This window comes from Synchiropus splendidus, chromosome 18 (genome assembly GCF_027744825.2).
Source record: "Synchiropus splendidus isolate RoL2022-P1 chromosome 18, RoL_Sspl_1.0, whole genome shotgun sequence".
In the NCBI taxonomy this organism is placed as follows: domain Eukaryota; kingdom Metazoa; phylum Chordata; class Actinopteri; order Syngnathiformes; family Callionymidae; genus Synchiropus; species Synchiropus splendidus.
In genome coordinates, this window is record NC_071351.1 from 10,675,652 (window position 1) to 10,696,596 (window position 20,945).

Genomic DNA, 20,945 nt, shown 5'->3' on the forward strand with positions numbered 1-20,945 from the left:
TCTCCCCCCCCCACCCTCCTCCCCTGTGTGCTGCTCCCTGCTCACAGCTTCCTGTCCTGCCTGCAGGGGCCCCATCTGGGACGGCTGGAAGGGCTAAGCTTCAGGACCGAGAGCCTTCACCCGCCACCGCCTCCGGGAGACTCTTCATCTGTCGCGAGCAGAAAAACTCTCTTCATCCTGGGTCTGAGTTGCATGAGAGATGGAGGCGCAGTCATTTTCACCTCACTTTCTCGAGCCGTTTTGTATTTAAGAATGTAAATAATCTGGGGACTCGTGGCCACTGAGGCTTCTGCTTTCAAGTTGGACGGAACCTTCGCACTGGTTTTGTCCAGTCGCACCACAACACTCCCAGCACTTCAGTTGAGGCTCTGTCTTCCCCCCCATGTTCTCCAGCACAGCGGCCATTGTTGTCCCCTCTGTTTAACAATGTTACTAAACATAAACTGTGACACTCGGTGATGCAATGCTTGAAGAGCCAAATGACAAATGGCACAAAAAAGGTTCTGGGTTTACACAAGACGACGGCGATGATGTCGCGAAGTTTAAGAACGAAGCTTGAGAGCAGCAAAACCACTGACTATGTAGAGTTTTTGATATTTAAGTTCTATTCCAGTGTTCAAAACACACCTGCGGGGGGCACCAGTTTCACCTCTGCAACCTTTCCTTCACAGCTTCACTGGGTGGGGTGGTTTCACAGACATTAGCGGTGCTGCTGCTCCTCCAGACCAACTCACTCGCTGACAAAACTGCCATTTAAAAGGCTGGAAACTTCTCCTTCTTCGCTCATGTTCGTTTCCCTCTGGTTCTCTAGTGCCACCTACTGTTTCCATCTGCTATTTATTATCGCCGCAGCTGCAGTTTCTTCCCCGGTCCCTGTTTTTAGTGTTAACATGAAGAAGTCATGATGTTCAGTGTAGAGCGATCTTAACTTGAAATGTTTTATTATTTGGCAATAAGTGTGTGTCTCGCGTGGGCGGGGTTTGTCGTCTGGACAAACAGGAAATAAAGTTTTATTCAAAGAGCCTCTTTTATGGGAATTTAATGGACACTAAAGTCTAAATTGTGACCACAAAACTCTGACTTGCAGCCCATAAAATATTTATTAAAAAAATTAATACAAACGTGAGAAAACTGCAGTAAAGTGACAGTTGAAATTTAATTCATTTAAATAAATATAACCTATAAGAAAGCAAAGGTTTTAGTTAGATTTTTTTTTACGTTCCAGTTCAGATTAAGACATTTTTAAAAGGATTTAAAGACGGAATATTTTATGTAGAGCCAAAATATTGTATATGAGCAGTGAGTCTGCATTTTAAAGGTAAAATAAAACTTTAAAAATGAGAAATTTCAAAGAAAATGTGTCAGAATATTGGAGTAAATCACTGATGGTAATGATGCCAGTGAGTATCAGCGAAAGTAAGAACAACTAATGACTAGCAATAAGTGTGACTGAGTGAAAATACTCTTGAGAATATAAAGTATTATTATCGATACAAAATGAAAAAGTCTTTCATTTGCTTCATTGTGTTATAAAAACGCTCTCAAAAGTGTCAGAGAGGTGAGGAGGGGGTGTTTGTTTTGTCCTCGAGTGTTTGACCCCTGAGGACATGAAGTGGAGCTGAACCCTGAATGTTTCCTCTCTGCGGTGCTTCTGTGTCCAACAACTATCTCCTTCCTGACTGTGTTTGAATGTATTTGTAAATGTGTTTTCTCGCGATGCACATGCAAACTGATCTGACCTGAACACACACACACACACACACACACACACACACTGAAGGACAAACTGCTGAGCACTTTGATGGAGGACTGAACCGACCGTAGCCATGGTCTTGTTGTGATGACGTAATCCTGCCATGTGATACTGATCTAACGTGTACAGTCGCCACTGACCTGTGGAAACAGTGATAGTTTGTGAATAAAGTGTTGATGCCAAAACGATATCAGTGTTGTGTCTCTACTTCAAGTGACTCCAACTTGGCGTCAGTTCCCATGGCAACGTGCAGAAACTGCAAAACGAGCTACCCAGCGACGGTCACTATTTGGTTTGTCTCCCTCTAGTGGTCATGATTTGAACTTTTTTTTAAAAATACTGAACGGTGTTCTCAAATGTCAATTGGACACTTACTGTAGACCGTCTCTGGTCTCCATTATAAGATGTAGTTTCTTCCCTCATCTGCTAAATAATCATAAATTCTGCATGTCTGACATCACTAGGTAGCAAGTGCATTGAAACATCAAAATCCTAAAAAGGTCATGTGTGGAAGTGACACACATGTGTGAGGGAGGAGAGTGTCCTCCAACATGTGGTGGCTCTCTGCGTCAACATCTGAAGAGAGAAAGCTGAGTTCACCGAGGTCAATGCACATCCCTGAAACTGATGTGGTCCAGTGGTTAGAGCACCTTCTTTTACTGAGCCCACTTCTCCTGCGACACATGGGTTCAAGTCCCACTTGGTCTTCACTTCGGCTTGACTCTTGCTCGACAAGATGTGTAGCAGAATCATGAACCGTCCAACTTTTTCATAACTTTTGGATTGGTAGACGTCAGCTGACGTCACCACTCGCAGATGAGCACTAGATACACGCCGATCTGACCGATGACCTCTGGCCTGCATGGTCAAGTGGGTAGAGCACGGGTTCTTCCTTTTTAAACTGTGGGGCAACCTCTTCTGACACAGGTTCAAATCCCTGGTGAACTACCTTTGTCTTGGTCTTCACTTCACTTGACTCTTGGTCGATGTTGACAAGACACAGAGAAGAAGCTATTTAGACTCTGATTCTTCATTGTGAACTGACAGGTGAAAACTAAATACAAGTCTTCAGCCTTCATCATCTTTTTTTAAGTGTTTACTGAGGCAGTGAGTTGTCAACAAAAAGTTGTCATCCAGCGTGGCTGTATAGCTCACTGGGATAAAGGCCTGCAATGCAGGAACCAGAGTTTCTGGTTCGAATCCCAGTCCGTCCACAAGATATTTTAATCGTTTTTGACTGAAAGTGCTGTGTAAAAGCGCTCAGATGAGGAGTCAACATGTGAACGGCTGTGGTCGAGTGGTTAGAGCAGATGCTCATGTTGCGTGAAACCTCCGCACCCTGAATAAGAGAGAGTTCAAATCCCACTCTTCCACCTATGGGAACTTGAAATGATGTGTTAAAACAAGTTGCGTGAAGTCTCAGTGTGGCGAGATGGTGGTGGCAAGAAAAAACAAAGATGGTGTCTGAATACAGTGAAGGCGTGGCTTGAATGGAGCAAAGGTGTGGTCAGAGGACAAGGAGAAAAAAAAAAAGAGCAAATGAATGTCTTTTTTTTTTTCAATAGTTTGAGTTTTTTTTTAAGTAACTTAACACCTTCTTTTCTTTTTTCCCTCTGTCACTCCACCTGATTCCTTCTGTACTTCGCTCCGATCCTTCACACAACCATCAATGCAACACCGGCCGACCAACCACCATCTTTCGGGTTAATGTTCCTGAGTGGGATTCGAACTCGCACAGAATCGGAACAGAGGGTTTCACACTTGAGCAGGGACTTTTGCTCTAACCACTCGACCACAGCCGTTCACACTGAGACACTTGGTCTGGACACTTTTATCTTTGAGTTTCACACTGATTTGACAAAAAGATCCTAGCTGGGAGTCGAACCTGCAACCTGCCGCATGAAACGCAGGCACACATCCCATTGAGCTACTCAGATATACACATGAAGTTTTCGTTTCTAATATTTATCCAAGTCATTTTAATAAATCGGCAGTAAATGTTGAAAACAGCAGTCGTATTATCCACCTGTGGGATTCGAACCGGGACCCACACCTGCATGCAACTCAGGCGCAGAACCCAGTGAGCTATACAACCACACAGATGAAGTTTTTGTTTCTAATATTTATCCTGGTAATTCTAATAAGTCAGTAGAAAATCTCAAAAATAGCAGTCGTATTATCCAGCTGTGGGATTCGAACCAGGAACCACACCTGCATGGAACTCAAGTGCAGATCCCAGTGAGCTATACGACCACACAGGTGATATTTTCGTTTCTAATATTAATCCTCTCATTTGAACATTTCCATTCTAAACCTTATACCTCATCATCTCCTCCAGTTAGAGGGAGAATTGTTCGTCTGTGTGAGGTCCTCATTGACCCACTTGGTCTCTGGGAGCAGATCTTTTCAGCACCAGAAAACTGACGTCTGAAAAAAGAAAGGAGAAACCAGCAGCCACCATTTTTATTTGTCTCAGCGAGGCTAACCTCGGGCAGTGGAAAGACTCTGTGGGGCCTCACAAACACACACTGACAACAACATGTTACCTCTTTAAGATTTAAAGTGGTGATGGCGGTCATGTTTCCACGGTAACACAGCACACTGAACATCACTGTTCTGTCTAAGATCCTTCAGGCCTTCAGTGTCACCGCAGCGCAGTTGACAAACCTTGACACAAACTCACAGCAACTCACTCCACACTTAACTGGAGGCTCTTCACTCAATCACCTGCAGGAGCACAGAGGTCACAGGTCAGGCACAAGCAGTCATTGATGGAACTGCATTCACATTTTATCCTGTTCTTCAATAAGTTTGTAGCTTACAAATATGAACTCTCTGAATGTCCCTTTTAAAAAAGTGCAGTGACCAACCTTGGTCGACTGTTCGCGTGTCCGGATCCGCAGCTTGTTCACGGTCGTCTCTGCGATGTCCGCGCGTTCCTCCGCATCATCCAGCTCGTGCTGAAGCTTCCTGAAGCGCACAGTGCTGCAGCTCACCTGCTCCTCCTAGTGGACAAACAGCAGAACTAAGCCTTCCGTTGCCAAACTAAAGCAGCGCGCTCATCTGCTCACAGCGTTTTCGGCTTGTCTCTTGTAGCCTTTGACTTTGGACTGGAGTTTGCTGATGAGCTCCTGCATCCTCAGCAGAGTCTTCCTGTCCTCCTCTGACTGAAACCAGCTCAAGTTAGTTGGCATCAGCAGACGTCACAGACATGGCACAAGGCTCCGACCTGGTACGTCAGCTCCTTGACCTTCCTCTCGTAGCGACGGACGCCTTTGTTATACTCTTCGCTCTTCTTCTGCTCCACCAGCAGCTCTGTCTGCAGATCCCTCACCTGAACACAGAGTGGCACCATCCTGGACCCTGCCATCTATTTCAGAAGAGTTGTCCTCCCGAGGTTCTCACTTACTCTGGTCTCCAGTTTGTGAAGTTGTTTCTTCCCTCCCTTCAGAGCCATTTGCTCTGCCTCATCCAGCTTCACCTGCAGTTCTGCGGGGTTCACAGATCAGCCTTTCTTTCATCAGAAACTTCAGTAGTTCCCACCTTTCACTGTGGACTCCATGTTCTTCTTCATCCTCTCCAGCATGCTGCAGCTGTCCTGCTCCTTCTTCAGCTCCTCGGCCATGCCTGCCGCCTAGTGGCGACACATGCGAGCGCAACACTTAAAATAGTAATATTTGAAATCTAATTGTGACCAAATATAAATAAAAGTATACAGTGGAAATCAAGTAATTCTCGAACACATCAGCAACACAACAACAGTTTCCTTTTTGTAATAAAATCAAATGTTGTATTTTACATATTCGGTATGTAATGTGCGGCTGGAGTAACTCACGTCACTGAAGGCCTTCTTGGCTTTCTCCTCCACGCTGCGACTCTCCAGCATCACTTCGTCCACTTCACTGCTCAGCACCGACAGGTCGGTCTCCAGCTTCCTCTTCTGGTTCAGCAGCCCAGTGTTCTGGGAGACAGCCCAGTCAGGTGGTTGTGTGACTGCGCAGTTCAACAGGCCTGGCTGGTACCTGAACGTTGAGGAGGTTCGCTCTCTCTGCCACCTCCACCAGCTCGTGCTCAGCCATCTTGCGGGAGCGGTCGGTCTGTTCCAGAACGCCGCGGAGCTCTTGCTCCTCGGCCGCCATCAGGGTGCAGCGTCGCTCGACCAGGGCCACTTGCTCTTTCAGCTGGTTGGCCAACTGGATTTTATCTTCCAGCTCCACCTGCTGCTCTTTCACCTGCAGCACAGAACATGTCTGTTTTTGTCGCTCTGCCAGCCTGGGGTCGATTCACGTCTCACCAATTTTGGCACAAAGTTTCAGTAGTCAGCATTCACCTTCATTAATACGGCCTCATTTTAAACACACAAGACATTTGTTGTTCATATCTTCTGGTTAAATTCTCAGAGTGAACTTTCACAGACGCCTTCACAATCCACCCAGACGTCTGAAGAGTGACCTGTGTCTGCAGGTGCCTGGAAATCCTCTGGCTCTCAGATGCCTCTCGGTTGGCTTGGCCCAGCTGAACCTCCATCTCATTCAAGTCCGACTCCATCTTCTTCCTCAGGCGGACGGCCTCACTGCGACTCCTGATTTCTGCCTCCAGGCTGGCCTGCATGGTCTCCAGGGTGCGCTGGTGGCTCCGCCTAATGGAGAAGAGCGGTTACTACATGATCATGGAGAAAAAAAACAACAACTCACAGCACCTTAAATTGTCCAGCTCTTCGTCTTTCTCAGCAATCTTGCGCTCCATTTCTGCCCTCATCTGCTGCAGCTCCATCTGAAACCTCATGGTTTTGCTCTCCTCATGCTCCAGGGTGCCCTGGACAAAAGAGGCAAAGGGTTTTGTCGTGCACAGACCAGTCAAGTGTCACATGGTATGAGGAGGAAGTGACTACCTCAGCCTCCTCCAGGGCTGCTTTAATATCACTCTTCTCCACATCCAGAAGTTTCTTTTCTCTCTCCAGCTCATGGATGGTCTTTCCCTCATGACTTATCTGCTCAGTCAAGTCAACAATCTCCTCTGCGAAGCAGTCAATTCAACACACAGTCAACAACTATATCTTCATCTATGAAATGTTTTCACAAACCTTGGAGGTTCTTGTTCTCTCGTTTGACAGTCTCCAGATGGTCCAGGGCTTCTTCATAGCTATTCTTCAGCTTGAAGAGTTCAGTGCTCAGATTGCGAGACTCTTTCTGAGAAGCTTCGAGGTCCGACTGGCTGCCCTCGTACTTTTCCTTCCACTCCATCATCAGCTGCATTAAAAAAAACATGGTTTTCTTGTCTCTGGAGACACTTCATGTGACTGACAAACCTTGTCAAAGTTGCGTGTCTTCTTCTCGAGAGCCAGGATAGCTGCATTCGAACGCTCCACTTCCACCACCAGGTCTTCTATCTCTGTCTGCATGCGCTGTTTAGTTTTCTCCAGAGAACCTATCTTCACCTGAGAGACTTCTGCTGCCTCCTCAGCCGTCTGGAGTTTAACCACTAACTTCTTCCTGATAGAAAGCAGAGCAATAACAACCTGTACATAGCACTTAACTTAATATGATTTTGAGTTGCTTCATTGTAACGTACTTCACGTCTTCAAGTTCCTCAATCCGAAGCACGGCGTCGGTCTCGTACTTGGCCCTCCACTGAGCAGTCTGGCTGTTGGCGAGAGACAGAGCCCTCTGAAGCTCGGCCTTGGCCTCCTGCTCCTCCTCCAGCTGCTCTCTGAGCAGACTGCACTCATGACGGGAAGCCTGAACAGCATGAGCGAGCGCCACACGAGCCTGCAACACACCGACATATTTTCTGTGGGAATGATTTCAATGCTGGCTAGAAAAAACAGGCTGAGACAGAAAGCAACATGACGAAAACTGGAAAAGCACTCAGACAGCGCAAACCTCAGCCAGTGAAGTATCCTTTAAAGGAGACTCACTTTGCTCTGTTCTTCCATTTGTCTCTTCAGATCCTCCACGTTCTGACAAAGTCCAGCCTTAGAGCGCTGAAGTTGGTTACTCAGAACCTCTCGCTCTTCCAAACGACGACTGTACTCAGCTGCGGAAGAAAACAGGAGAGCTTTCTAGTCAGCCTTTTTGATAGTCAGACTTTTTGTAAAAGTCTGACGTCTTCAGTTCAGCTTTTGCAGGAAGAAAATTAGCTACAAAACTTTGACCAAACTTTATAGTGCTATGTTTGAATACAGTCGTAGAATTCAATTCTCACCTGTCTCCGTCAGAGCTCGTGCCTTCTGGGCAGACACTTCAGTGAGTTGTCTTTGGAGTTCATCCATCCTGTTCCGGCTCTCGTTCAGCTGGTCCTCATAAACCCTGCACATCTTCTCCACAGCAGTCTGCACACACACATACAGAGGATTAAAAACAACCCGCAGTTTTATCAGATTTGCTCACCCACAGTGCAGCGCTAACTAAAGCAACAACATATGCAATGTGTCTGATTTCACTGGCACCTTGGCCCTGGAAAGCTGCTCCACATTGCTGGACAGATCTTCGGCTTCCACCCTGTACTCTGCCTTCTCCTTCTCCAGCTTCTGCTTTTGTCGCTGCAGGGCATCAATCTGCTCCGAGAGCTCTGCCACCATGTCCGCGTGCTTCTTCCTCAGTGTAGCAGCTGTCGTCTCATGATGAAGACTGGTCTCCTCCAGCTCGCGACGCATCTTCAGAAACTCAGCCTCCCGCTTCCTGAGCGTTGTCAGACACAACAGATATTTTTCAGTCCTCAAGCCATCAGCCTCTTTAGTAACAAGAATAAAGCAGTGCAAATAAAACTGAACTATCATGTTCCAAGCAGTCTTCACCTATTGAGCGCAATCTGAGCCGCAGAGGCTCCTCCAGCCTCCTCCAGCTTCTCGCCCAGCTCCTCCAGCTCTCGAGCGATGTCGTTCCTTTGGCGCTCCGCCTTTGTGCGCCAGGCCCGCTCAGCCTCAAACGCCTCCTCCAACTCTTCGATACGAGTCTGGTGGAAATTTTGCTTCGTTTATGCGGCTCATGAAGATTCATCTACACATCATGCCAGTAGGGACAGACCTGGAGTTCTTTGATCTTCTTCTGGAGCTGAGCCACCAAAGCTTGCTCATCCTCCAGTTTCGCCTGCAGCTGGCCCACCTCTACATCTTTTCTATAGACAATGTCGTAAATAGAAGTTGTGAGATTGATGAAAATAATATACTAAAAATATACTGTTTTCCATCATAAAAACATGCATATTCTGTATGTAAACACACATGCATTGTCGCATGAGTCTATGAAGCCAAAACATCTTTTCAGTGAGATCTTTTTCTTACTTAGACAGTCTCTCCTCCATCTCTTCCTTCTGACCCTCCAGGTCCCTCACTGAGTCGTTGGACAGCTTGAGATCGCCCTCCAGCTTTCTTTTGGCTCGTTCCAGGTCAATACGCACTTTCTTCTCCTGCTCCAAAGAACTCTCCACCTACAGGAGAATTTGACTCATTACTTTGTTCACACAGTCCATTACAGATTGATCAGGACTCTAGATTTTCTTACATTGTCCACCTGCTGCTCCAGTCGAGTTTTGGCCTTGGCCAACATAGCGACTTTGTCCTCCTGAGTCTGAAGGTCATGTAGCGCCTGCTGGTGAGCATCCTGCAAGGCGCCTTTTTCTCTTGTCAGAGAGGAAATGGATTCATCCAGAACACACATTTCCTGGGACAGATTCTTCACCTGGACAGAGGCAGTCAGAGCACTTTCATAAGAAAACAATACGATCATTGACATTTCTGTTTCAGACAGACAAAAAACTTGTCCTATTTTTTCTCATTTCTGGAGCCCAGACACATCACAGACCTTATTCTCCACCCCATGTCTTTCCTTCTCCACTTTAGCCAAGGTCATCTCCAGGTCGTCCACGTCTCTCTTCAGTGAAATCACCTCTTCGTCCAGCTGGCGCTTCTTGACCATCAGCTTAGAGCTGACCTCCTCTTCGTCCTCCAGCCGCTCATGCACCTCCTTGAGCTTGGACTCCATGGAGATTTTGCACTGGATTAGCTGGCTGCAGCGCTCCTCAGCATCGGCAAGGTTGTCTTGCTCCTAAACAGCAGCACGAGATAAGCAGCACAATATCATTAGAAACAGTAAATGTATCATTCAGTTACTATTTTTATCCATGATCAATTTGCCAGATATGACAAAAGCTAGTTAATTGATATTCAGTTCATGAGAAAAACAATTAAAGTCATATGTTTTAGCAAGTACAAAATAAAATCTGACTTACAGCCTGGAGTAGCAGTTGCAAGTCGTTCTTCTCCTGAACCAGAACCACCTGTCGTTGCTCGACTTCATTCCGTTTCAACTCAGATCTGATAAAAGGTACAAACAGGGCACAATGTCCACACCTGCAGTTTGAAGACTTAAAACATGGGGAACAAACCTGCCATATGCTTCTTTTAATTTTGTCAAGTTTGCATTCAGGACAGCAAGCTCCTTTTCCACCTGAGCGCTTCGTAGCATTGGGCGGAGCTTATAAAACAGCATCATCCAGGGCCAGGTTCGGACTGTGTAGAATGCTCTTAGATTGAACTGGATCACTGAGACGGCGTACCTGGAGGAAGAAAGGAAGGTGATAAATGAACTGAAAAAAATGTTTAATATTTTATTTACAGCCACACTGACCATTGTGCCATCATCCTTTCTCGCTCTTCCCTCATCAGCTTCCCTCTGCACATTGCCTGGACAATGGTCAGGATCTGGGACAGCCGGTAGTCTCGCATGTCTTCTAACTGACCTAACAGGCCGGCCTTGAAAAACACCTGTGCATGATTTACAAAAGGAAAATATAAAAAGCAAACCAGTGAGGAAATGACATATTAACCTGTTTGTCGTCGTACCTTAGTGTGTCCAAACTTGTACTGGCTGTGGTCGATGTCGAGGGAGCCCAGCAACTTCTCCACTGCCTTCCTACTGTCCACATATGAATCCTCAGGGATTGCTGAGGGATTTAGGATTCGGTACCTAGACAATGAAAACAACACAATTGTGCATTATCAAATTAAGTAAGGTACCAAAAGTATATATAAATATATGCACTCAAAGTTGTATGCCTTTGATGTCGTCCATTGCATTTATTTCAACAAAACATTTCTAAATGTAGCAGTTTCCTCAGATGCAGGTTGTGAAACTCACCGCTGTTTAAACTCGGCATACAAGATTCTGTTTGGGAAGCCTTTCCTGCAAATTCGGATTCCCTCCAGGACTCCATTGCACCTCAGCTGATGAAGGACCAGGAAGGGGTCAATGACTCCTGAATGCACAAAAAACATATTTCAATATTCAGCAAACTGGGCCAAAGTTATCAGGGCCCTCTACATAGTGGGCCTTTGAACAGTCAGACTCAGACTTCAAACTATCCGGCAGTATTTTTTAAGGTGAAAAGGTATGAAATAGTGGTTGCTTGTGTTTTCATTTTAGCGCAAATGGCGCTCTCCAGTGGCAATAGGTTATCAACAGTTACTGTTGGAAGAGATAAATCGATTACCTGGCGATTTGTTTTCATTGGGAATGATGCAGCGGACGAAATGAGGACTTGTGCTTCTGAGGTTGGCCATCAGTTTGTTTAGATTCTCCTGTTAAGGACAACGACCTGTTATTGGAATACATTGCACACATCTATACATAAGCTTGTGCTCTTCAGTCCAGTTCACCTTGTGCAGCTGTGAAACTGTCTGGAATGAAGCAGCCTTCCTCCTCCTGCGCTTGATTTCTTGCTTCGGATCATTAACTGAAAAACAACATTCGTGTTGCTAGTGACAACTTGAAAAGGCCAAACTTTTCTAAAGTAGCAGACCTGTCTCAGCACAAACGTAGCTCTCAAACAGAGCAGCCATCATCTTGTTTGAAGACTTTTGGAACAAAACAACGACAGTCTCATTCAGGGGATCTCGATTTTTGTCCAGCCAGCCAGTGATGTTGTAAGGCACCTAGGAATAAAACCACAGCATGATTGAAGGCTTCAGAACAATGACTCTCTCACACTCACAGCAAATACTCACCACACCGGCGTAGTGAACGACCTCAAAGTGAGTCTCATATTTGCGTTTCTTGTCCAAGCGAGGACGCTGGAAGTTTGGTGATTTTCCAAGGTGGTTGTCATACAGTTTGGTTTTAAAGCTGAGATCCGTGGCCTTGGGGAACATGCACTCCTCCTCCATGATGGACAGGATACCTAAGGGCTGGTGTAGAAAGTTAACATTATCTATATGATTCATTTTGCTATGCTTTCCATGTGTACAGATCCTAAAGTAATCATGAAAGAATACCTTCTCAATAAGGTCAATGCAGGCCTGCAAATCCAAGCCAAAATCAATGAAAGTCCACTCGATCCCCTCCAGCGTATACTCCTCCTGTTCCCGGATGAACATGTGGTGGTTGAAATACTGCTGCAGCTTCTCGTTGGTGAAGTTTATGCACAGCTGCTCAAAGTTGTTGAACTGTAAAGAACGCAGAAAAAGGCTTAGATTTTGGGGTCGACCATAACAAAAAACTACAACACAGTGGGCCGGCTTTTCCTCTATGGTGGGAGGAAGAATCACCAGTTTTAATGAACGTACTGTAATACATTTAAGCAGTAAAATGAGGGATTTTTTAGGGTAACAGAGTTTCTGCATGTTTACAATGTTGCTAGCTGAACACTGAAATGATCCTTCTCACCATTCTCATCACCATAGAAAGAGATGAAATTACCATACATTTCAGTTCACCCAAAACAAAAAAACAGTAGATACAATATACAAATGATGAATAGAAGATTTGTTTTTACCTCAAAAATCTCAAATCCAGCGATGTCGAGGACGCCGATGAAGAACTGGCGAGTCAAAGAGGTTGATAAGGACAAGTTGATGCGGCCGACCAGCCACTTGAACATTCGGTCGTATGTTGCTTTTGCAAGTGCCGCAGCAGCAAAGTACACCTACAAAGAACGCCATAAATGGAACATTAATACATATCAACTGCTTTATTTGAAAACAGCATGTTAATAAATACCTGTTCCACATTCTGTCCCTTTACGATGAACTCATTTCCAACTTTGACTCGGGGATTCAGCAGGCCTTTTATTAAGTCAGCAGAGCTGATGCCCATGAGGTACGCTGCTTTATCCACACCTGAATGCAACACATGCACATTGAATGAATTATCTAAAGTTCAGTTAAGACAAAGACAGTGTTTAAACTAAATCGCATAGATCTAAAAATACATACTCTCAGTGCCGTCAGCTTCAGCCTGCTCCTCTCTCTGTTTTGACTTGAATTTCATGTTACCAAAGTGCATGATGGCGCCAACAATCTTGTAGCAGCCGTACTTCTCTTCTGCAGTGAAGCCGAGAGTGTCCATGGCGTGCTACACACAATGACAAATGCACACAGCTCAGCGATTTTATTACGTTAGGATCATGCATCCCAAATAAAAGAATGACTTCTCACATCAGTGAGCATTAACTCTTCTCCATCATTGATGCCCTCCACTTTAGTATCACCCTGGGAGCAGAAGTGGTAGTCGTAGGGATTTTTGGTCACCAGCAGCATGTCTGGAAAAGAATGTTTACCAGCAGTTATCCATAAAAAAAGACATATTTCATGGAATGCGTGTGGAAAAAAATGTGTTCATTGTGATTACCTTGAAGTTCTGGCTTTTGATTGGAAAGAATCTGGTAATAGATATGATAGCTTCTCTCACCGGGCTGCTGGAATACAACCCTGGACTTCTCAAGCAGATCTGCCAGACACCGGAGCATGCAGTTACATTAAAAGACACTTCCAATATATAATCCATAAACCTGAACCTACAAATGTCAATGTCAGCAGACGCCAGTTTCCCAGTCGGTCCAAAATGAATTCGGATAAATTTCCCCTGCAAAATGCAATTTAAAGGGTTAGGTGGGGTTTTTAGTTTCAGAATGAAGCTTTTTAAAATAACTTACAAAACGAGAGGAGTTGTCATTGCGAATAGTTTTGGCATTTCCAAACGCTTCCATGGCAGGATTAGCTTCAATGATCTGGTCTTCCAAATTTGCCTGAGACGACAGTGTTAAAAACCATATCCTGAACTGCTTAACAAGCACTTTAGGATCCATTTACTTACTCCTTTTTTCAAATTTTCTCCAAGAGCAGCAGTGATAGCAAAGTACTGAATCACCCTTTTGGTGTTTACTGTTTTCCCCGCACCAGACTCACCACTGTCAGAGGGAAATGGCAATGAGACACATGACTGATTCAGAACATCCCTTAACACCAAAGGCATCAATGGTTGAGTCTGAGCTGTGGCACACATTCATTTTTTTTAAATAAAATACAGCAACATATTGATTTCCATTGTCATGAACTCACGTAATCAGCATTGACTGGTTCTCACGATCTGCAGAGGACATAAAATGAGGCATCAATAGGAATTATTGTGAGACTTTGCATTTGAAAGATTACATTTACTGATACAAGTTTTCAGTCATATTCAGTCAGAACTTTAAAGAAATAGCATCTCCTTTTTGGAATATCACAGCATTCATTACAGCACTCACTTTGCAGCAAGTCGGTGAAGGCATTGTCAGCCACTGAGTAGATGTGAGGCGGAGTTTCTCTGCGACGCCTCCCCTTATACGCCGTGATAACTTGAGTTGAATACACTGGCAGCCACTTGTAAGGATTGATTGTCACGCAGAACAGACCAGAATAAGTCTGGTTGAGAGAAGAGTTTTGCCGTCAAATTGCTGTTATTGAGAGGTTCTCCTGCACCAAAACTTAGGATTCACCAAGACATTTTGAATTCCAAGAGGACTGATACTCACGTAAATCATCCACATGCTATATCTCCGTTTCAGGTTGAAGAGAACCGAGGCTTCGTTCAGGTGGGTCAAAGTCGAGAGATCCTCCATCATGTCAAACCTGGCTGGGTTCATCGGCTGCAGATCATTTTCTTTCACTATGACAAACTGAAACACAAATATTGAAGCCGTTTTTAACAATCCATAAATTAATCAGAGACTTGAATTGTGTATTATTATCAGATTCATAGATAAATAATGCTAGTGTCAATCACTTATTGACTTCATATGTGATGTCCAATACTGTATGATTGAAGTTTTCTTCTGTTTCCTCCTATTGTTTATGTATTAAAAAAGGCTCATTCTGTGCAGAGTTTGTTTTATTTTTCATCAATAAATCCTCGAGGAGGCCAGTCAACGACTACATCATGAACATATTGTGTTCTTTTTCACTCAATATTTTTACCCTAGATTCCATCAACAGGTATATCACCTGTGTATTATGTTCTTTACTTGTTTCCTACAGCTAGTGGATGTGATTTTCAATGACGAACTGCAAACTAACCCTCCCGTCTTTGGTCTCCACGGTGGTCTTGTCTCCATTCCGTTCTCGAACTTCCACCTCAACATAAGCTTCAACATTATCAGGCATCCACACACGCTTCGTGCCTTGGAGAAAAGACAACATATGAAAGCATGTAAACACAGATAACACAAAATGAAACAAAGAAATCAGTAATACCATCGAAAGCATTGGCCAAGGCTGCTAACTGCTCCAGGTTGGTGAGGCGGAGAAAGCGAGCGGCTTCTCCCAGCTCCTTGATGTCTAAGAACCGAGACATCTAAACACAACAAAAGAATCATATTAGATCACATGCCTTTCACAGACAGAAGCACCTCACAAAAAATGCGATGCATTGCACACAGCTTCCAAAATATTAATATTAAATTTGTTATTAAATACAAAGCTTTGAATGGTGTTTTTACTGAAAGGAAATTCATGTCTGCAATGGATGTGCTTATAATCATAAACACCTTGGAATCTTTTCTAATCTCCCCTCCCAAAAGATCCACACCCCTTACATTCACAACCAATTCAGAATTCTCTCACCAATCCACTGCATTCACCGCCCTCGGAGAGCGATTCAAACTACACTGAATAAACAGAGATATGCTTTCACCAGGTTGGCATGGCAAATATCTGCTGCAAATATATTTAGTGCAGGTTTACCTCCGGAATCAAAATTACAGCCAAAGCTGACAGCTGCTATATCAGCTCAAAAGAATCCTTTAATGCGCAGAGCGCTGCCTTGTTCTATTTTTTGTTTCAAATCCATTGATGCGACGTCCCCTCGATTTATTTATATCTCAGCATCCCTCAATGGATGAACAAAAACAATATCATTTTATCTTCAGTTCTATTGGTTTCACTTTTATATATTTGTTGCTGTTTATTATCAGCTTGATGTCTGAATAGTGATATTCAAAAAGAGCACTTGGAGGTGGTTTGGAAGGCGACATGATGGTACCACTCGACAGATTTGCAGTCAACAGAATTCAGTTATATTAGAAAACTCACTGGCACTGTATGTCCTTTGAAGCTACTGACAAAGATGGAGAACAGCAAACAACTGCCCCAATCCTAACAAGTTTTTTAGTATGAGAGGATGGATATCAGTGTACATTTTAAAAGTAGTCAGTAGGGCAGAAGATATAAGGAAGTCCAAGGCTCAATAACATTCATTTAACTTGTTCTTCAGTTTGTAAAAAAAAAAAATCATGAATTATCCTTATTATTTTGGTTTTCTGCAACATTTAATGAATGTAATACATCCACCTAACACTTTAGATCATACGTAAAAGGATTTTTTTGAGAACATAGATATGAGGGTTGCACATTTAAAAGAAAGTAAAAGCCAAGCACAAGACCACCACACTGCATCAAAAAGATTAAATTGCATTTTGAACTTGTTTTTGATAACGTAACCTCAGATCCAACAAATCCAATACAAACAAACAACAATAGATAATAAAATTATAAATAAAGATAATAAAATTATCTTTTTTGTAAATTATTAAGATTTTAAATAGGTCATGGCAATACATTACAAATTGTTTGCAGTGACTGTCTGAGGAAGATTTTTGAGACGGATAAACACCAGAAAGTTAGTTACCTGTGAGCACAACGCTCACTTACTGAAGTGCAGCTTACATTTACAGAGTGAAGTGAATCTGTTTTGAATCTGTTATAAGACATTTAGTTAACTGTGTTGCGCACAAGTCCTAGCAACATAACATGCATCAAGCGCATCCGGTACGTTAAATACTCACTGTGACACGCTTGTCTGTTCTGGTCACTGGGTCTCCAACAGATGTGCGTCAGATTTGCTAGTTCGGATGAGAGGACGGACCCAATACATTTGCTTCACAGCATCACTTTACTTTATAACCTTCACGTGAAGGATGCAGCGTCACATGACCTTCTCCTCCACAGCTAACTGGTTATAATAGACAGGCTTGTGGACTTAAAAGGCCTGCTGTGGACAGGGTGGAATACCAAAAGGTTGCAGGCAGACGGACGGTACTAAAGCCCACATGTGTTCCCGAACCAATCCTGTTTTTCTCTGTCCCTCTCACCTTCTGATCCAGGAGTTATTTATGGAAACTCTGTCCATTGTTCTGTCCACATTTCTCTTATCTTTATGGACATTGGTGAGCCAGCAATGAGCACCATTCCCCCTCTGAAAACGGGACAGAACAAATCATGGGCATGAATGCAATTAAATTGTGCATTATTTAGAATTTATTTCAAAGGATTAAACATGATTCAAGAAAGATTAAAAAACATATTAAAAAGGTCGCTATCTTAGACATTAAATTGTTAGTGCATTACATTAAACATTGGTTATATTCAAGCAGTCAAGTCTTATTTCTGAATTGCTATGTACTTTGCTCTTTATATAATGTAGAACACGCCAAAGTTTAATATGATATATACATATATTTCACCACCCTGCAACGGACAACATGTTGAACGAACAATAACTTTGACTACGAGTAGTTAAATTACATAACTGAACTTTTGGAACATTTTTTCCAAATAACACGACGTGTTTTTTTCTTAAAGAGATAAAAAAAAAAGTCCACTTGTTACCATATGAGGACGACTGACGCGAAATACGTTCCTTAAATCTCATTAATCGACTTCGAATCAGTGCATCCATTATTACGTAATGAATTTCGGTCCTCGGCGGCGCGCGCGCCCCCAGTTGCTGCTCTCCCAACTACGGTGGCCTCAGGAGGATATAGGACAATTCTCACAACACTTACATTTGTCACTCACACTTAACAGGACGCACAATCCCAACATAGTTTTATTTACAAGTTACTCTCGTAGAAAAGTAAAATGGAAGGCACATCCTTCTAGAGTACAATCTCATGGATGAGCCATTATTGTTCAGAGAACAGAGAGTGGTTTTTGGTCTGACAGTTTCTCGCCTCATGGTCAAAATTACACTCTAAGCAGAGCCATTGTTTTCAAAAATTATTACTGCGCTTATCATCATACTTCCAGCTTCACACCCAGTTATGAACTGATCCAGTGGAGATCAATGATGGCTTGAGAATCATAGTGTCTGTGATGTGCATGACGTCATCCGCAGGAGCACAAACATGCCAGACTGCGATGACACGTCTAAAACCTGACACAAATGTGAGCAGGTGTGACTTAAAAGCTGAGCTGGAACCATTCGCCGGCGCTACTGTGGGCTCAGAAATGGAATTTATAGTTTGACTACACCGTCAAAACACAGGAAAACTTGTAATATTGGACCTGCTTTATCACCTCAGAGGGAGACGCTTTGTTGGAGTGTCATAGCTCAGATTCATAGGTAAAATTCAAATAAGCAGTATACATTATACGTTCACCGAATTAAATAATAATTCTTCTAATATTGCCGGATGAAATACCGATTTAATAAATTAGCGGACATATACAAATGAGAGTACTCAAACACCAAATACATTTATAGTATTCATCTACTTATCTGGTGTCAGGTCGCAGAGGCAGCAGCTGAAGCCAAGAGGTCAGAAATGACTGACAGGTTTGTGACAATGAGAAGCCCGGTTGTAATAGACTGCAGCCCTACAGTGATCCCAGCGGGGCCTTCATCCTTATCCCTCACCATTCCTTCCACTCCTCTTTGTCCTGCTCACTTGTCCATCATCGGTAAGCAAAAGTTGCTAATGCGGTAATGACAAACATTTTCATTTACAGTAGCAAACACCACTCACACACGCAGGGAGATTGACTGGGTTTTATTGAACTGTTGGGACTCATACACGACCAGATTGCTTCTGTTTACACGCTGCAGATTTCATTCCCAAACTGGCCGTTGCAAATGAAGAATGTAAGTTAATTGTGTGTCATTATTTTTAGTCAAGGATACACTGACTCATATAAATTATAATTTTTTGGAATGGCAGTGACAAAGCACAAAGTAAAAACCAAAACTTTTGGTGGTCATCAGAATCATTTAGAGGGAGATAGTTGGGATCCTGTACAACAGGTAGATAACATTTTGACCTTCATCCGGTTAAAAATTCTCCCAATTTGTGGAGTGGCTATACAGCTGTTTCAATTCTAAAATCTTCAGTTATCTCAAATTTAAATTCCATTAGACTAAGCCGCCGATGCTCACGTTGCTGTTCTAGGAATGCTATGCCAGGTTGTGGCTCCCTGAAGAAGTGGCAGCTGTTTCAGTAGCTTTTTGCATGACCTGGGGGAAAATAATGGATAAAAATGATACTGTACGTGTTCAGGTTAAAGCCATGGATATTTATAGAATTTTCTAAATGAGTACCCGACCAAGAACTGCAGGCAAACACCCAATGTTTTACTTAAAAGAACAATTTATTAATGCAAGGATCAAAAAGAAGACTGACACGGGCCAACACACATCCCCCAGTGTGCGACTCTGGAATGACAAGGGTCCACACTGGCTGCCAAACCTGGCCATGCCAACTAGAAAAGCCGACAAGAACTAGCTTGGCTGGCTGAGACAAACACACACCACAGAGAACTAAAGTGAAAGAATAGATAGAGCTGGAAAACGTAGGCAGCATGTGACTCATCACCTGACCGCACACACTAAAGTGGCACGTTGAACATGCCTGTTTAATACTTACCAAAATCCTCAGCAATAAATCGGAACAGTTATAGAATGGTGATTCACTCTTTCCCTTTGTGAGAACTATTTGGACTGTGATCGATCCAAAGTGGTCCAGTTGGCCAAACAAATTATGGCGAGGTAAATATTGAAACTTATTTTTCTCATTTTTTTCTGAAAGCATGACAGACTTTGCTCTGATTTCCCTGTATATCTGCTGGGTTCATGTTCGTGAGCAAGCAGTTGCTCACCATTTGTCATCTTTTCAGAGCCCTACTTGACCTGTTTTGTATCAGGCGTTTATATATAAAGGTTTACTCGGATTGACTGCACATTTCTGGGTAAGCCCTCCAGTTGTCGGTCCAACCTCTGCTCCCGACCAGCTGTCTCCTCCCTGGCCATTCACTTCTTCATCCCTGCTAAGTCAGCTCTTTGACACAGGGGGAAAAATCAACAAGAGGTGGATGGATTGTTCCTCGACAGGGCGCTGACAGTTTTATTTTTCAACACAAATCTGCAGAATATTCTAGGTGGCTGTCTTGGCGTGAGTCATTGAAGGTTTGGCGAGCGCCCCGACAATCTCCCCTTTAAAGACGGAATCCCTTTAAACCTGGGAAGTCATGCTTCACAAGTTTGAATGCTGCCACCGACTCATCTCAGCACTGTGAAGCAAAAATATGAGCCACATGTGACTTGATGTTGCAGGTCACAGAGACTCCCGAGAGTCTCTCCATCTGAGAAGCTAGTCAAAGCAAGTCAGCAGAGGCGTGTGGAGGAAAGTGAAAAGGGAAAAAATGTTTTGCAGATGTGCTTCAGTTCTGCAGGTACATCTGAGGCGTATCAGTCCACACACACTCATGAGGTGATCGCTTATAAATAGTGTTTATTGTCTTTGCTTTGGCTTCTATTGGTCGGCTCGTGCTCCATCTAATCTGTTGGCATGTATTTATACAGTATATGAGCATGTCTCACCCTTGACTGATCCATTGTTCCCCTCGGTCTTCCATAAAAGGGGTTCTGTCGTGGTGTATCTGCGTCTGCGTATGTATGTTTGGATCTGCCAGCAGGATTTTGAGGCTTTACCATGGAGCCTCGGAGGAATGCGGTTCTTAGTAGCGGCCAGCCAAGTCCTGACTGCGTGCACTTGCTTCACTAATGTAGTAGGGGGGAGGGATCTGACTCTGAAGTCCATGAACCTCGAGGTATGTTTCACAAAACTGCAGCATCCTGCCACTGTGTTTGGGTTTAAGTGGATGAAA

General features: G+C 43.6%; 2 protein-coding genes across 8 annotated transcripts in view; one reads left to right on the forward strand and one right to left on the reverse strand.

The window, feature by feature from the left end:
- sulf2b (sulfatase 2b) overlaps positions 1 to 1,935 on the forward strand; it is a 73,236-nt gene extending 71,301 nt beyond the window's left edge. For all 7 annotated transcript variants that reach the window (XM_053848677.1, XM_053848676.1, XM_053848680.1 and 4 more), the window contains one exon: positions 67 to 1,935. In XM_053848677.1, coding sequence (XP_053704652.1) covers positions 67 to 97 — 31 coding nt within the window. In that variant the 3' untranslated portion in view covers positions 98 to 1,935. The remainder of the gene's footprint in view (positions 1 to 66) is intronic.
- On the reverse strand, positions 1,093 to 17,804 carry LOC128749264 (myosin-7B-like). The gene is made up of 48 exons (XM_053848674.1): positions 17,673 to 17,804; positions 16,850 to 17,259; positions 15,261 to 15,360; positions 15,084 to 15,187; positions 14,543 to 14,686; positions 14,276 to 14,432; positions 14,088 to 14,115; positions 13,843 to 13,936; positions 13,682 to 13,774; positions 13,548 to 13,611; positions 13,378 to 13,476; positions 13,185 to 13,288; positions 12,963 to 13,101; positions 12,748 to 12,866; positions 12,524 to 12,673; positions 12,024 to 12,194; positions 11,757 to 11,936; positions 11,552 to 11,684; positions 11,409 to 11,485; positions 11,243 to 11,330; positions 10,891 to 11,008; positions 10,596 to 10,719; positions 10,381 to 10,517; positions 10,139 to 10,309; positions 9,983 to 10,067; positions 9,556 to 9,798; positions 9,256 to 9,432; positions 9,036 to 9,181; positions 8,779 to 8,869; positions 8,550 to 8,707; positions 8,202 to 8,433; positions 7,958 to 8,084; positions 7,671 to 7,789; positions 7,325 to 7,521; positions 7,062 to 7,245; positions 6,837 to 7,002; positions 6,645 to 6,769; positions 6,453 to 6,568; positions 6,206 to 6,392; positions 5,776 to 5,985; positions 5,589 to 5,714; positions 5,297 to 5,387; positions 5,163 to 5,242; positions 4,983 to 5,087; positions 4,825 to 4,920; positions 4,624 to 4,758; positions 4,075 to 4,480; positions 1,093 to 2,731 (listed from the first exon to the last, which is right to left on the reverse strand). The coding sequence occupies exons 3-47, from the start codon at positions 15,358 to 15,360 to the stop codon at positions 4,469 to 4,471; spliced, it is 5,802 nt and encodes a 1,933-aa protein (XP_053704649.1). The 5' UTR covers positions 16,850 to 17,259; positions 17,673 to 17,804; the 3' UTR covers positions 1,093 to 2,731; positions 4,075 to 4,468.
- Positions 17,805 to 20,945: the final 3,141 nt, after the last annotated feature.